We start from the raw sequence: 16209 nt of genomic DNA, 5'->3' as shown, positions 1-16209 counted from the left end.
TGATTATGGGATGGACCCCTGGGTGGGGCAGTTTCTGGATGGTCCATCCTTTCGTCTCAGCTCCAAACTTTGTCTCTGTAACTCCTTCCATGGGTGTTTTGTTCCCAATTCTAAGAAGGGGCGAAGTGTCCACATTTTGGTCTTCGATCTTCTTCAGTTTCATTTGTTTTACAAATTGTATCTTGGGTATTCTAAGTTTCTGGGCTAATATCTGGATCTGGAGGGTATCATCCTGAGTGAGGTAACCCAATCACAAAAGAACTCACATGATATGCACTTACTGATAAGTGGATATTAGCTCGTTCTTCCTTTTTGAGACAGGATCTCACTGTGTAGCTCAGGTTGGCCTTAAAGTAATGAAGCTCTTTCCTCAGGCTCTGGAGTGCTGATGTTGTAAGAATACACTAGTCTATCTGATTCACTTGTGGCTCTGGGGGCACTTGGAGTGGAGCCTAGCGCTTGACACCTCTCTAAGCACCTGAGGTTATCTAATGCTCATTGCTGGGAATGAGTATTCCCCCGAGGCAGATATCATCACATTCTCCCTGTGCCAGGTACTGGCCTGGGAATGGACCCAACTCACAAATGCGCAGAAGTAGGTTCTGCGGTGGGAATTCAAATCCATGCAATGTGGCTCCACAGCCTACAGCCTCGGTCAATGTTTTATACTTAGAAATGCCTTGGAGAGTACTTCCTGTTAGACATTAGTTCACCCAACATTTCACAAGAACTCTGCATTTCCTTAAAGCACCACAAGCAACCATTTAGCCACAGGGAGAAGACAGATCAGTGATTCAAGACATAACTTTCTCTGATTCTGTCTCTTTCATGAGGAAATAGTGTAGATCTACACACTATGTCTGCATAGATCAGTACATCCCTGACCAATGAGAAGATAGGAAAATTTCTGTTTTAACCATATCAATACTTTTGCTGCCTCTATCAACCCATTTTAATTAATAGATCAACCATGAATGGAAACAATAGTCATTCCCAGCTGTTTCTAGGGAATATATGCCAAGCAAATTGCCATTAGTACACTGAGAAAGTCTGATTCCATCAGCCATTATCTAGTTCTCTTGGACACTTGGTCATCACTTGCAATTTATAGAAAAAAAAAACTTTAAAAATATTTTTACTGCATTTAATTATTGCATTATGGGGGTACATGTGACAGCACATATGTGTAGGTCAGAAGATGATTTAATTATTACTGCATTTAATTATTGCATTATGGGGGTACATGCAACAGCATGTATGTGTAGGTCAGAAGGTGATTTGAGGGGGTCAATGAATAATATCCATTCTCTCCTTTCACCTTATGGTTCTTCCGAATCAACCCTGAGACTTGGAGGCATGCCTCTTTACCTGCCAAGCTATCTCATGAGTCCCAGAACAAAGGTTTTTTGTTGTTGTTGTTTTGTTTTGATATTTTCTTTATTTATGTTTCAAAAGCTATCCCCTTCCCCGTTCCCCACACCCCCGGAAACCTTCTATCCCATCCTCCCTCCCCTGGCTTCTATGAGGGTATTCTTCCACCCACCCAACCATTCCCACCTCCCCACCCTCAGTTCCCCTACACTAGGGCATCTATCAAGCCTTCATAGAACCAAGGACCTCTCTTCCCATTGATGTATAACAAGGTCATCCTCTGCTACATATGCAACTGGAGGCATATGTACTCCTTTGATGATGGCTAAGTCCCTGGAAGCTCTTGGGGGACTGGTTGGTTGATATTGTTGTTCTTCTTGTGGGGTTGAAATTCCCTTCAACTCCTTCAGTCCTTTCTCTAATTCCTCTATTGGGGACCCCAAGCTCAGTCCAATGATTGGCTGTGAGCATCCACCTCTGTAATTGAAAGGCTCTGGCAGGGCCTCTCAGGAGTCAGCTATACTAGGTTCCTGTCAACATGCACTTCTTGGCATCCACAATAGTGTCTGGGTGTGGTTGGTAACTGTATATGGATAGATCTCCAGGTGGGACAGTCTCTGGATGGTTCTTTCCTTCAGTCTCTGCTCTATATTTTATCTCAATATTTGCTTCTGTGAGTATTTTGTTCTCCTTGTAAGAAGGACCGAAGCATCCACACTTTGATCTTCCTTCTTCTTGAGCTTCATGTGGTCTGTGAATTGTATCTTGGTTATTTGAAGCTTTGGGGCTAATATCCACTGATCAGTGAATGGATGTTCTTTTGCTATTGGGTTACCTCAGTCAGGATGATATTTTCTAGTTCTATCCATTTGCCTAAGAATTTCATGAATTCATCCTTTTTAATAGCTGAGTGTGAATGTACCATTGTGCAAATGTACCACATTTTCTGTATATATTCCTCTGTTGAAGGACATCTGGGTTCTTTCCAACTCCTGGATATTATAAATAAGGCTGCTATGAACATAGTGGAATATGTGTCCTTATTACATGTTGGATCATCTTCTGAGTATATGTCCAGGAGTGGTATAGCTGGGTCCTCAGGTAGTACTATGTCCAATTTTCTGAGAACCTGCCAAACTGATTTCAAGAGTGGTTGTACCAGCTGGCAATTCTACCAGCAATGGAGGAGTGTTCCTCTTCTTGGCAGCATCTGCTGTCACCTGAGTTTTTGATTTTAGCCATACTGACTGGTGTAAGGTGGAATCTCAGGGTTGTTTTGATTTGCATTTCCCTGATGACTAAGGATGTTGAACACTTCTTTAGGTGCTTCTCACCACTCAGTATTCCCCAGTTGAGAATTCTTTGTTTATCTCTGTACTCCATTTTTAAATAGGGTTACTTGATTTTTCTGGAGTTTAAATTCTTGAGTTCTTTATATCCATTGGATACTAGTCATATATTGGAAGTAGGATTGGTAAAGATCTTTTCCCAATCTCTTGATTGCCTTTTTGTCCTATTGACAGTGTCCTTTGCCTTACAGAAGCTTTGCAATTTTATCAGGTCCCATTTGTCTATTTTTGATCTTAGAGCATAAACCATTGGTGTTCTGTTCAGAAAATTTTCTATTATACCCATATGTTCTTCCCCACTTTCTGCTCTATAAGTTTCAGTGTATCTGGTTTTATGTGGAGCTCCTTGATCCACTTGGACTTGAGCTTTGTACAAGGAAATAAGAATGGGTCAATTTGCATTTTTTCTACATGCTGACTACATGTTTCTACATGTTGAGCCAGCATCATTTATTTAAAATGCTGTCTTTTCTCCACTGGATGGTTTTAGCTCCTTTGTCAAAGATCAAGTAACCATNNGTGTGTGAGTTCATTTCTGGGTCTTCAATTCTATCCATTGATCTTCCTGCCTGTCTCTGTGCCAACACCATACAGTTTTTTTTATCACTATTGCTCTGTAGTACAGCTTGAGGTCAGGGATAGTGATTCCTCCAGAAGTTCTTTTATTGTTGAGAATAGTTTTCACTATCCTGGGTTTTTTTGTTATTCCAAACGAATCTGCAAATCGATCTTTCTAACTCTATGAAGAATTGATTTGGAATTTTGATGGGGATTGCATTGAATCTGTAGATTGCTTTCAGCAGGATGGCAATTTTATTATATTAATCCTGCCAATCCATGAGCATGGGAGATATTTCCATCTTCTGAGATCTTCCATTTCTTTCTTCAGACACTTGAAGTTCTTGTCATACAGATCTTTCTCTTGCTTGCTTAGAGTCACACCAAAGTATGTAATATTATTTGTGACTATTGTGAAGGGTGTTGTTTCCCTAATTTCTTTCTCAGTTTGTTTATCCTTTCAGTAGAGGAAGGCTACTGATTTGTTTGAGTTAATTTTATATCCAACCACTTTGCTGAAGTTGTTTATCAGCTATAGCAATTCTCTAGTGGAATTTTGGGGTCACTTATGTTTTTGATAATATCATCTGCAAATAAAGATAGTTTGACTTCTTCCTTTCCAATTTGTATCCCTTTCACCTCCTTTTGTTGTCTAATTGATCTAGCTAGAACTTCAAGCACTATATTGAATATATAGGGAGAAATTGGGCAGTCTTGTCTAGTCCCTGATTTTAGTGGGATTGCTTCAAGTTTCTCTCCATTTAGTTTGATGTTGGCTACTGGTTTGCTGTATATTTCTTTTACTATGTTCCCATATGGGCCTTCAATTCCTGATCTTTCCAAGACTTTTAACATGAAGGGATGCTGAATTTTGTCAAATGCTTTTTCAGCATCTATTGAAATGACCATGTGGGTTTTTTTCCCTTTGAATTTGTTTATGTAGTAGATTACATTGATGGATTTTCATATACTGAACCATCCCTGCATACCTGGGACAAAGCCTACTTGATCGAGGCGAATGATCATTTTGATGTGTTCTTGGATTCAGTTGGCAAGAATTTTATTGAGTATTTTTGCATCAATGTTCATAAGAGAGTTTGGTCTGAAGTTCTCTTTCTTTTTGGATCTTTGTGTGGTTTAGGTATAAGCATAATTGTGTCTTCATGAATTCATTAGAATTCATTAGAATGAATTGGGTAGTGTTTCTTCTGTTTCTATTTTGTGGAATCATTTGAAGAGTATTGGTATTAGATCTTCTTTAAAAGTCTGATAAAATTCTCCACTAAACCCATCTGGTCCTGGGCTTTTCTTGTTTGGGAGACTATTAATGTCTGCTTCTATTTCTTTATAGGTTGTGGGACTGTTTAGATGGTTTATCTGATCCTGTTTTAACTTTGGCACCTGGTATATCTCTGGAAATTTGTTCATTTCACCCAGCTTTTCCAATTTAGTTGAGTATAAACTTTTGTAGTAAGATCTGATGATTTTTTGGATTTCCACAGTTTCCGTTGTTATGTCTCCCTTTTCATTTCTGATTTTGTTAATTTGGATACTGTCTCTGTGCCCTCTGGTTAGTCTGACCAAGGGTTTATCTATCTTGTTCATTTTCTCAAAGAACCAGCTCCTGGTTTTGTTGAGTCTTGGTATAGTTCCTTTTGTTTCTATTTGGATGGTTTCAGGCGAGTTTGATTATTTCCTGCCGTCTAGTCCTCTTGGGTGTACTTGCTTCTTTTTATTCTAGAGCTTTCAGGTGTGCTGTCAAGCTGCTAGTGTAAGATCTCTCCAGTTTCTTCTTGGAGGCACTTAGAGCTATGAGTTTTCCTCTTACCACTGCTTTCATTGTGTCCCATAGGTTTTGGTATGATGTGTCTTCATTTTCATCAAACTCTACAAAGTCTTTAATTTCTTTCTTTATTTCTTCCTTGACCAAGGTATTATTGAATTGTTCATTGTTCAGCGTCCATGTGTATGTGTACATCTTCTGTTGTTTTTGTTAGAGTTTAAGACCAGTCTTAGTCCATGGTGATCTGATAGGGTGCATAGGATTATTTCAATTGTCTTGTATCTGTTAAGGTTTGTTTTGTGAGGTCAATTTTGGTGAAGGTACAATGAGGTGCTGAGAAGAAGGTATATTCTTTTCCTTTAGAATGAAATGTTCTATAAATATCTGTAGATACATTTGGCTTATAACTTGTTAGTTTCACTGTGACTCTGTTTAGTTTTTGTTTCCATGATTTGTCCATTGCTAAGAGTGGGGTGTTAAAGTCTCCCATTATTATTATTATGTGGGGTACAATGTGTGCTTTGAGCTTTAGTAAAGTTTCTTTTATGAATGTGGGTAGTCTTGCATTTGGAGTATAGATGTTCAGAATTGAGAGTTCATCTTGGTAGATTTTTCCTTTTACCAGTATGAGGTGTCCTTCCTTATCTTTTTGATATCTCTTGGTTGAAAGTCAATTTTATCCCATATTAGAATGGCTACTCCAGCTTGTTTCTTGTGACCATTTGCTTGTAAAATTGTTTTCCAGCCTTTTACTCTGAGGTAATCTCTGCCTTTGTCACTGATGTGTGTTTTCTGTATGCAGCAAAATGTTGGGTCCTGTTTATGTAACTAGTCTGCTAGTCTATGTCTTTTTATTGGGGAATTGAGTCCATTGATGTGAAGAGCTATTAAGGAAAAGTGGTTGTTACTTCCTGTTATTTTTGTTGTTAGACTTAGAATTCTGTTCATGTGGCTATCTTCTTTAGGTTTGTTGAAAGATTACTTTCTTGCTTTTTCTAGGGTGTAATTTCCCTCCTTATGTTGGTGTTTTCCATCTATTAACATTTGTAGAGCTGGATTTGTGGAAAGATATTGTGTAAATTTAGTTTTGTCATGGAANNCCTTGGTTTCTTCATCTATGGTAATTGAGAGTTTTGCTGGGTATAGTAGTCTTAACTGGCATTTGTGTTTTCTTAGGATCTGTATGACATCTTCCCAGGATCTTCTAGCTTTCATAGTCTCTGGTAAGAAGTCTGTTGTAGCTCTGGTAGGTCTGCCTTTATATGTTACTTGACCTTTTCCCCTTTCTGCTTTTAATATTATTTCTTTGTTTAATGCATTTGGCGTTTTCATTATTATGTGACAGGAGGAATTTTCTTTTCTGGTCCAGTCTATTTGTAGTTCTGTAGGTTTCTTGTATGTTCATGGGCATCTCTTTCTTTAGGTTAGGAAAGTTTTCTTCTATAATTTTTTTGGAGATATTTACTGGTCCTTTAAGTTGGGAATCTTCACTCTCTTCTATATCTATTATCTTTAGGTTTGGTCTTCTCATTGTGTCCTGGATTTCCTGGATGTTTTGGGTTAGGAGCTTTTTGAATTTTGTATTTTCTCTGACTGTTGTGTCAATGTTTTCTATGGTATCTTCTGTACCTGAGATTCTCTCTTCTATCTCTTGTATTCTGTTAGTGATGCTTCTATCTATGAATCTTGATCTCTTTTGTAGACTTTCTAACTTCAGGGTTGTCTTCCTTTGTGATTTCTTTATTGTCTCCCTTTGTGGTTTCTTTATTGTATATATTTCTATTTTTAGATCTTGAGTGGTTTTGTTCATTTCCTTCACCTGTTTTGATTGTGTTTTCCTGTAATTACTTGAAGGATTTTGTGTTTCTACTTTAAGGGCTTCTACCTGTTTACCTGTGTTCTGCTGTATTTCTTTAGGGGAGTTCTTTATGTTCTTCCTAAAGTCCTCTGTCATCATGAGAAGTGATATTAGATCCAAGTCTTGCTTTTCCAGTGTGATGGTGTATCTAAGACTTGTTATGGTGGGAGAATTGGGTTCTGATGATGCCAAGTAACCTTGGTTTCTGTTGCTTATGTTCTTATGCTTGCCTCTTGCCATTTGAATATCTCTAGTGCTACCTGCCCTCGATATCTGACTGGAACCTGTCCTTATTGTAACCCTTGTTGTGTCAGAACTCTGTGTCACAGAGTCCAGCTGTCTCTGTGATCCTATGATTCTGAGATCCTGTGATCCTGAGATTCTGGGTGTGTCAGAGTTCCTGGGAGTCAAGCTGCCTCTGGGACCCTGATCTCCTTATTTGACCAAGCTCCTGGGATCCTAGGATCCTGAGATCCTGGATATGTTAGAGCACCTGGGAGTGGAGCCTCTTCTGGGTGATGTGGGACTGGCTTCAGAGTCCGTGCCCAAGGTAAACCTGCGCAGAGTAGAAGGAACCCGAGCCACTGGTCAGGGGTGAGGATGGGGGGTTCTTGCATCCCTGGATTCTGCTGGTCCCAGGCACTCCTGGTGATACTGGGACAGATGTTGTGTCCTACTTACCCCTGATCCTGGGCGTGCTAGAGCATCTGGGAGTGGTGCCCCCATATGGGTGCTGTGGGACTGGCTGCAGAGTTTGTGCCTCCAGAACAAATGTTTTATAGGCTTTGAAGAGGTAAACCTTGAAATCAGCCCAAAGTTAGGATATTTTAATTGTGATTATCTTTTAGAAGTTCTAGATGTTGTCAGGTAAAATGAGGATTGGCTGGAAAGATGGCTCCATGTTATACTGAGAGTTTTTATTCCATTTGTAGAGGACCTGAGTTCAATTCCCAGCACTCACACCAGGTAGCTCTCACATGCCCGGAACTCCAGTTCTAAGAGATCTGATACACTGTGGCCTTGCAGTGCACGATGCACAGAAGTGCACACACATAAGTGAAAATAATAAATCCTTTAAAGAGGAGGATTGGGTCTCTTAATGCGGACAGTTTTATTGACATGAAGTCCCTGGGAAAATGGTAATAGACAAGGACTGTTGGTGAATGTCTTATGTGTCTTCAGTGGACCTCAAGCTTAGTGTGAACTGAGAATGGAAGACCTAAATGCATATGATTTTAACCCTGTACTGCATTTCTTAAGTCCTCCATGTATCTACAAAACTTGGTGCACAGAGCACAGTAGGACATGTATTAGACTGACCCACTGTTTATTAACATTGTAGGAATTGTGCCAAAGAGATACTTCTATTGATTGTTAATCTTTTGATTCTGTTTTTAATTATATTGTTGCTAAGTACTGTGTCCATAAATTTCCTTAAAGGTACCAAGGTACCAGCAGTGATATATGGGGGTAAGAAGAGTCTTTTTTGTTTTGGTTTTTTGAGACAGGGTTTCTCTGTATAGCCCTGGCTGTCCTGGAACTCACTTTGTAGACCAGGCTGGTCTCGAACTCAGAAATCTGCCTGCCTCTGCCTCCCGAGTGCTGGGATTAAAGGCGTGCGCCACCACGCCCGGCTAGGTAAGAAGAGTCTTATGGTCTAAAGAGTTAAGAGCGTCTGCCACACGCTAGCGTATGTCCAAAGGAAACAGCCAGAACGAGAAAAAAACGCACACTGACTGCCTCTGCCGAGGTTTTCTGGATTAAGGCAGACAGAAACTTCTATAGCTTTTGCCATAACACTATCATAACGTATCAAATACTTTGGTAGTCCCATGCGGGGGTGGGGGAGAGAAGAGTTTTGGCACTAACAGATATTTACTGAATATATGTCAAACACTGAGAATGCCATGTAATTTTTTTGGCTTAATAGTATTGCAAAACAAATGAGTTAGTGAGTGCTATTCTTATTTTAAAGATAAAGACACCTGAAATAGTTTGGCCAAATTTGGCAGCTTGGTCAAAGTGATTAATACAGTTCACCAGGAACCATGCTGAGATAAAGCTTCTGACCTTGACTGTAACACTCCAATCAGGAAGGTAATTTTCTGCACTACTTTCCGATTTCTGCAAATTTCGAAATCTCTCGTTTCTACGTGTATTCTGTTTGATGACAAACTCACCAAACGTGTGTTTTGAAATGAGACTTCAAAGTCAGAATCATCAGCAATCGTTATCCACTGTAACACAGTCTTTCAGTGATTGATTAAAGTCAACTGAAAAACCATGCATCTAGGAGCAAAGGGGCATTCAGTAAGAGGCTGTGTTTATGCTCAGTATTTGAAAGATAAGGAGTTGGTGACCCCAGATTATTTTCCAACTGTAAAATACAATACAGGAGATCTCATGTCCAAGACTATCAGGAAATACCATACGCAATATGTAGGAGCTGTAGAATAACTTCTCATTATTTTTGAAAATTCCCTGGATAATTCATATCAACCAGTGAATAGAAACTTGCAGTATTTAAAAGAACACAATGAAACTATGTAGCCATTAACTAGACTGTAAACATGCTATCTACATACTAGAAGAGTTACTAATTGCTGTCTAATTGTGCTAATTATGTAATGACAATGTTATAAATGCTTGTTTACATACTGTTCCATTCCTCTGACTAATATCATTAGTCCGACTTTGGACGTCTGCCACCCTGCACTCATGTATACTGTGGGACATGGTGAACTGTTGGAACAATTTATTTTTAAAACTAGTGGTTAAAGTTTTGCTGGTCTTTGCACCAGAAACTTACCACATCCTTAGGGGGAGGTTCAACTTCCTTCTTTATTTTTTTACCCATCCTAGAAAAAAAAAGATGCAAAAATATGATCTGCACATCATAAATTGGTACATCTTCCATGATCTCAGTTATCTATGTTCTCAGGAGGCACGTCATTTCTTCTTCACATTTTACCAACTAAAGCATGCAGTTGATGTTGGAATTATAGCATATGCACAAAACATTATGGAAATCCCTGTTGGAAGCATTGATTTTTCAAGGAACTTTTTGGTAAGATTGTTGAACACTGGTGTTATTAAACAAGAAAAAGCACATCACAAACTCTGTGGGTTTGTTAGTTTGTTTTATGCAAATATGTCATGCACTTGTGGTATCTAGCCCATGATATGAATTCAGTATTATGGGAATCATTAGCTCTATTTTCCTGTGATTAACGCTTTGGTGAAAAGAAGAGTAAGTTACCAGAGTCCCATGGGAACCGTTAGGATGGGATAGGATAGGGTCTTCAGAGTCAGGATTAGTTCAAATTGCTTGTCAGAGCCCAAAAGCAATATCTGGCTTTATAGACACTGGGCAGAATGCATTGTATGCATTCAAAGGCCATGTAATAACAATAACTCAAACACTGAGTCCTAAGGTCTGTGAGGAACTGGTCAGGCTTACTCTATGCTGGGTTCCTTATGCCTTATACACTATACTAAAATGTTAAAAACAAAACACCCATAGCCTCCACTAAATATAAGTTTGTATAAATAATATTTAGATGTATTCATTTTATGTGTACTGTGTTTTGCCTTCATATATGTGCACCATGTGCATGCTGGGTGCCTGAGGAGGCTAAAAAAGGGTGTTGGACCCCCTGAAACTGAAGTCATAGACTTATGAGCTACAATGTGGGTGATGGGAACCAAACAAAGTCCCCTTAATCACTGACTCATCTCTTTAGTTCCCAAATTTTCATCAGGATTGCTTTTGAACTCACTCAGCAACTAGTGGATACATGAAAATTCTTACCAAATGAGAAAACTATATTAAAATGTGCAGAAATATACCATTAGTAAAACATTAAAATACCAATTTTCAATTTTTATTTTATATATTAGCACCAACATTTTTTCTAAAATTTCAAATACTCATACATAGGCCCTTGGTTTTGAGCTTGTTTCATTAAGACACACAGAAACTATTCAAGAACAGTGAGAAACTATCATAGGCACAAGGTTAAGTTCATAGGTCAAAATAAATTCATAAGCTATTCTAAGACATACCAGCAACTGATTTATAACAATTCCTTCTAAAGGACGTTCAAAAGACAAGCTACACCCACACAGAACTCTGCGAAGTTATCTCAGTTGCCCTCAGACTAATGTCTTCTATTCCTGGGTGATGTTTTGAAGAGTTTAATAATGAACAGTGCAGAGAATACACACAGTGTTGCAAGCATGGATGGGTCCTGGGCATTGCTCTGAGGTTAGAGTTGGCTGGATTTTACCACTATATTGGGTGTAGGATGGCTGTTCAGGGACTTAGATGTAATCCTCTGGTATAAGTGGGAGCAATTTGCCATAGACATAATGAACAAAGTAAATTTTACCAAAGATGAGCTGAGCCAGGCATGGTGGCACATGCCTTTAATCGCAGCACTTGGGAGACAGAGGAAGGTCGATTTCTGAGTTTGAGGCCAGCCTGGTCTACAGAGTGAGTTCCAGGACAGCTAGGGCTACAAAGAGAAACCCCATCTCAAAAAAAACCAAAAAATTTTTACCAAAGATAAGTGGGTTTTTGTTGTTGTTGTTGTTGTTGTTGTTGTTGTTGTTTTGGTTTTTGTTTGTTTTGTTTGGGTTTTGGTTTTGGTTTTACCATCTTGCCTGAATTGTATTGCCTATTGTCAATTTCCTTACCTGGGACCATTTTCCTAAGAAATTCTTAAAGGGCAATTTCAAAACATTTCCATTTATTCTCCATTGGTCCGCATGCCACTTAAATAACGTTTTTTAGATTCATTACTTATCTAGCATCCGTCTCCAGTTTTCTGGAATTATGGCCAAGCCTGCAACGAACGTCTTTGGATATACAAAAAATTCACCCACCTGGTTTTTTTTGGTTTTTTGGTTTTTTTTTGTTTTTTTTTTGTTTTTTTTTAAGGAAACAGCTAAAAGATAGCGGGATGCATAGGTACCGGGTTCATTGTACTGATTATGACAACGGGTTTGGCTTAAATTAGCACTTTTCATAGCCACATTACAGCCCTCTTTGTCATTTGTTTCCCCATTCTCTCCTGCAGCCCTCTCAGTCTCTGAGCTTCAGGTATTCGCTAAGGCAGAAGCTGCCTTTAAGCAGAACTAAAGCTGCAGTGGAGGGCTGAAGCAGGTAGGGTCCTCCTTCAAGAATCGCTTACAGTCAAGTGACTGGCTCTTAGCCCCTCAAGTCGTTCTTAGAGCCCCAAGTTTGCTCCGTTAAGTGCACTTGTAACTGTGGGCGCTGGTCTGGGACAGTTTGTCGGGTGTACTGTCCGTTTGTCCCAACGGTCCCCACCCGTGCACTGAACGCTACAGTTTTCCCTGTCGTCTAGTCCCTGGTCTGTCCAACCCTCGGGACAGGTGTGCATCCATGCCTGTCCCTTACCTGCGCGGAGTCAAGTCTCAAGAAGCAGTGGCTCCTTACGTGTGGCAAACTACACTGGCCTCTGAGGGTCAGTGTTGATGCTTGTTGCTAGGCGACACTGGGCTGCGCATGCGTGCTCTACCCGGAATTGGTTCTTAGCTCCAAGGCTCCCTTTGTCCAGCTCCAAGGTGATCAATCCTGCAGGAACCACAGATGTGCCAAGGCAAGTCTAACAAGGCTCAAAATCTCCTCCTCTCCCTCCCTTCCTCGTCTTCAGATAGTCTTTCCAATGGCCCAAACAAAGACGATCCTGTTTGCTCTCTCGCCCTCTGCCCCCTAGCCACTGTCAGTAAAGAAGCCATCAGTTAATTGGCTTCTTTCCCTTACTAGATCTTTCTCATGTTCTTACTGCCACCACATTCCAGGCCATCACGGCTAGTTTCTCCTCCCAGTTTTTCCTCCACACCATAGATGTACAGCGCTCCCTCCCCCTTCCCCCTCCCCCTTCCCCGCCCCCCCGGAAATCATTGTTCTGGTTTTGTCCCTCTATTGCTCAAACGACTGTAATTTTCTTAGGAAAAGACATTGTCCCCAAACTGCTTTGCCTGTTTGATGCCATCCCCGCTGCCTTATTTCCAATCTCTTCTACCGCACCCCCTCCCCCAGCTTCTCATTCCAAATCCCCATTTTCTTTTCCAGCAGTGCTCTCCTGGGCACTGTTTATCTGCCAGGCCGACTATTATTTCATTTCTACATTTGGAGCTGGGCCAGTGTAGTCACCAGAAAGGACCCTTCAGTTTCCTTTAGGGGCCGTCTCTCCACCCCTTACACGTTGCAGACTCCGTGCCCCACCTGGTCTCTGTTCTCTCGGCCTAACAGGGCTGGATGCATCTCACAGTAGCGACCTTTACTACTTCTGTACCCTCTTCCTGCCATCTTACTCACCTAACAAGCAGATTTTTACATGTGTATTTCTATCAAAGTATCCGTGGTCAAATATCTCACGTGATTTCTATATTTTGGTTAAACTTTGACTAATATCTTAACTAAAGCAATTCATTATCTTTCTTCCAGTCCCCCTATATGTATATAAATATAATAATTTCTCCTATGTCTCACAAGAAATAGAAACAAACCCAAAATTTCCCTTAGGGTCTGGCAAAATGGCTCAACAGGTAGAGGTGTTTGTTATGCAAGCCTGGAGACCTGAGTTTGATCCCTGGAATCCACATAAGTATGGAAGGAAAGGACCAATTTCAAAAAGTTTGTATCTGACTTCCATATATGTGTTGTAGTACACACACACACACACACACACACACATACAGACACACATACACACACAGAGGAAGGGAAGGGGCGGGGGAGAGAATAATTAATAAACATAGGGAAGCTTCCTTCATCTTCATTACGCAGATTTCTGTTACTATAGCAAAATCCCGGAGACAATAAATGTATAGAGAGGCAGACTGATCTTGACCATGGTTCTGGAGACGCCATCCTATGGCCAGGGCAGTAAGCACATCATGGAGGAACACATAAAGAGCAAGATACTTCACAAGTTAGGAGCCAAAAGCCAGGCAGAAGATGGCTGTGGTCCCACTAATGTCTACCCCTAAAAGGTCTACAGGACCCTCCATAACATGCCATCCTGGGCACCAGGCACTATACTGCGTACATCCATAGGATGTTGCCTGGTCTTTGTCTTTTCTGATATTGTTGTGCACACAACACTCTCAGTAGCTCCTTCTGGAAGCTTCCTGCTTTCTGTGCTGTCTCTTGATCTTTTTCCTAGTTTTAGAACCAGTATTGAAGGTTTTCTCTATACCCCATAAATATTGCCACTTTTTAGTAATCGGTTCCTGGTTTTCTCCCACACTATGCTTTTCTGGGGTGATCTTGCCTCTATCTGTGACTTCAATTGCTTTCCCTCTCCATAGCTCCCCATCTAACTTTGATAATGAACTCTAGGTTACAATGTCCTTTCACTTGCTGGGTAGTTCCACCTGATATTCACAGGCACCTTAAACATCAGCAAGGTTCATCTAAATGCAGCAAGATTAACCTATGTGCATGGCTTTCTGGGTACAGACATGTTCTGTTTGTCAAGAGCTGTGACCTGCAGTCATAACCCCTTTGTGGGGTCAAATGACACTTTCACAGGGGGTCACACATGGAATATTCTGCATATCAGATATTTACATTGCAATTCATAAACTGTAGCAAAATGACAGTTATGACATAGCGACAAAACTGATCTTATGGTTGGGGTCAGAGCAGCATGAGGAGCTAGCTGTGTTGAGGCATTGCAGCATGAGGAAGGTTGAAGACCGCGTCTCTAGTGTCCTCCTAACTCTGCTCCTATGTGAAGCCTGACACTCATTCTCCTTCATGCTCAGCTATCAGATGCTAAGTTTCTCAGATTTACCTTATCACTCCTGTAGCCCACTTTCACAGTACCACCATCCTTCGCCTTCCCCTGGGCTTTTCTACACACCTTTCAATATGTCAGAGTCCTGTAACTTGGTTCTCACTTTAGCTGCTCTTTCCTAGGATGATTAAAGTCACCCCTGTAAGATGCAAGACTAATTAGCCTTTCGTTCTCTGCCTGCTCCCTCCTGCTCTACCACCAGATGTGCTGCAACAGGACTGGCAGGCAGTCTGACTGGCTCCTCCCTTCTGTATTACGTTCTCTTCGCTCCAAGAAAGAGTGAACTGCTTGTCATTTTCAAGTACACAGTGACATTTTCTGCACTTTGCTCCCTTAATTGGTCCAAAAACCATTGCTCATTTTTCATATCTATTGTCAAGATTTCCTCCAAAAAGTCTCGCTCCTCCAGGCCCACAAAGCATTCCTTATTTTACACCATTGCTCTACCTTACATGTGTGCTAGTCCCAGTGTTTTCCTATGACATTATAAGCTGTGTGTATGTATGTGTGCATGTGGGTATATGTCTGACTGTGTATGAGCATGCATACTCTCTCACCTAGGCCATTTCTAAATGGACATTTGATGAACACTTATTCTGAGCCAGAGTTATGAGCTTTTAACGAGAGTCATAGAAGCCCCACCCTAATCTTATGAGGTATGAGCTAAATAGTTGGCATAAAGTCACTCTTCTAGTAAATGGCAAAGACAGACTTGAAGTGAGATCGGTTTGACTTTTATAGGCATGTCCTGTGCTAGTACATCATACACATATGTCTTGAAAACACAATATTACAAGTCATAAAGAGATTTTTTATGAAATAATTTAAATCGGTGTTTTGATCTTTTCATAGACTTTTTCTTGACTCAATATGTCTTGTATTCAGTTTTTTGGGGGAGGGGGTTCATGTTTATTTAAAACACGCAGTTGGTGAGCTTTGACCGGGGTTTACAGTTGTGGGAGCAACTGCCACCATGAACACAGGACATTTCTGTCATCTCAAGTGTCCTTCGTGTTTCTTTGACGTCAAACCTCTCTCCTCTACTTTCCTTGAGCCACTGCTCTCTCTTCTTTCTCTATAATCTTGCATTTTCTGGACTGTCTTGTAAATGAAACCAAACAGCATGCAGCCTTTTCTGCCTGGCCGCTTTAATCTGCCACCATGTCCCTGAGGCTTGTCCCTCGTTCTCTTCCTTACCGAGCTGCACAGACAGCTGCTGATGTTGATCCAAGCACATTCTAATTTGTGGATGATATCAATCCATCTTCTCTGATCATTCAGACCTTGGTTTGGGGAGAACATGTTTCCTTCTTCCTGGGAAAATATCAGGAGTAGAATTCCATTTCTAGTTTTTGAGGCAAGGCTGTGGTTAGTGTCATGAGAACCTGCTAGTTGCTTTCCACATCTACAATGCAACTGCAAACAGGCGGGAACTCCGGTTGGGCAGTGCACAGTTCA

General features: G+C 40.6%; 1 protein-coding gene across 4 annotated transcripts in view; it reads right to left on the bottom strand.

The window, feature by feature from the left end:
* Window positions 1-12573, bottom strand: part of Armc3 (armadillo repeat containing 3) — a 99983-nt gene extending 87410 nt beyond the window's left edge. For all 4 annotated transcript variants that reach the window (XM_021193603.1, XM_021193605.1, XM_021193602.1 and 1 more), the window contains exons 1-2: window positions 12342-12573; window positions 9729-9777 (exon numbers count right to left, since the gene is read on the bottom strand). In XM_021193603.1, the coding sequence (XP_021049262.1) occupies window positions 9729-9776 (48 nt within the window). In that variant the 5' untranslated portion in view covers window position 9777; window positions 12342-12573. The remainder of the gene's footprint in view (window positions 1-9728; window positions 9778-12341) is intronic.
* Between the last annotated feature and the right edge of the window lie 3636 nt (window positions 12574-16209).

This window comes from Mus pahari, chromosome 3 (assembly GCF_900095145.1).
Source record: "Mus pahari chromosome 3, PAHARI_EIJ_v1.1, whole genome shotgun sequence".
Taxonomy (NCBI): Eukaryota; Metazoa; Chordata; class Mammalia; order Rodentia; family Muridae; genus Mus; species Mus pahari.
The sequence above is the reverse complement of the archived record's forward strand: the minus strand, read 5'-3'. Positions and strand labels throughout refer to the sequence as shown.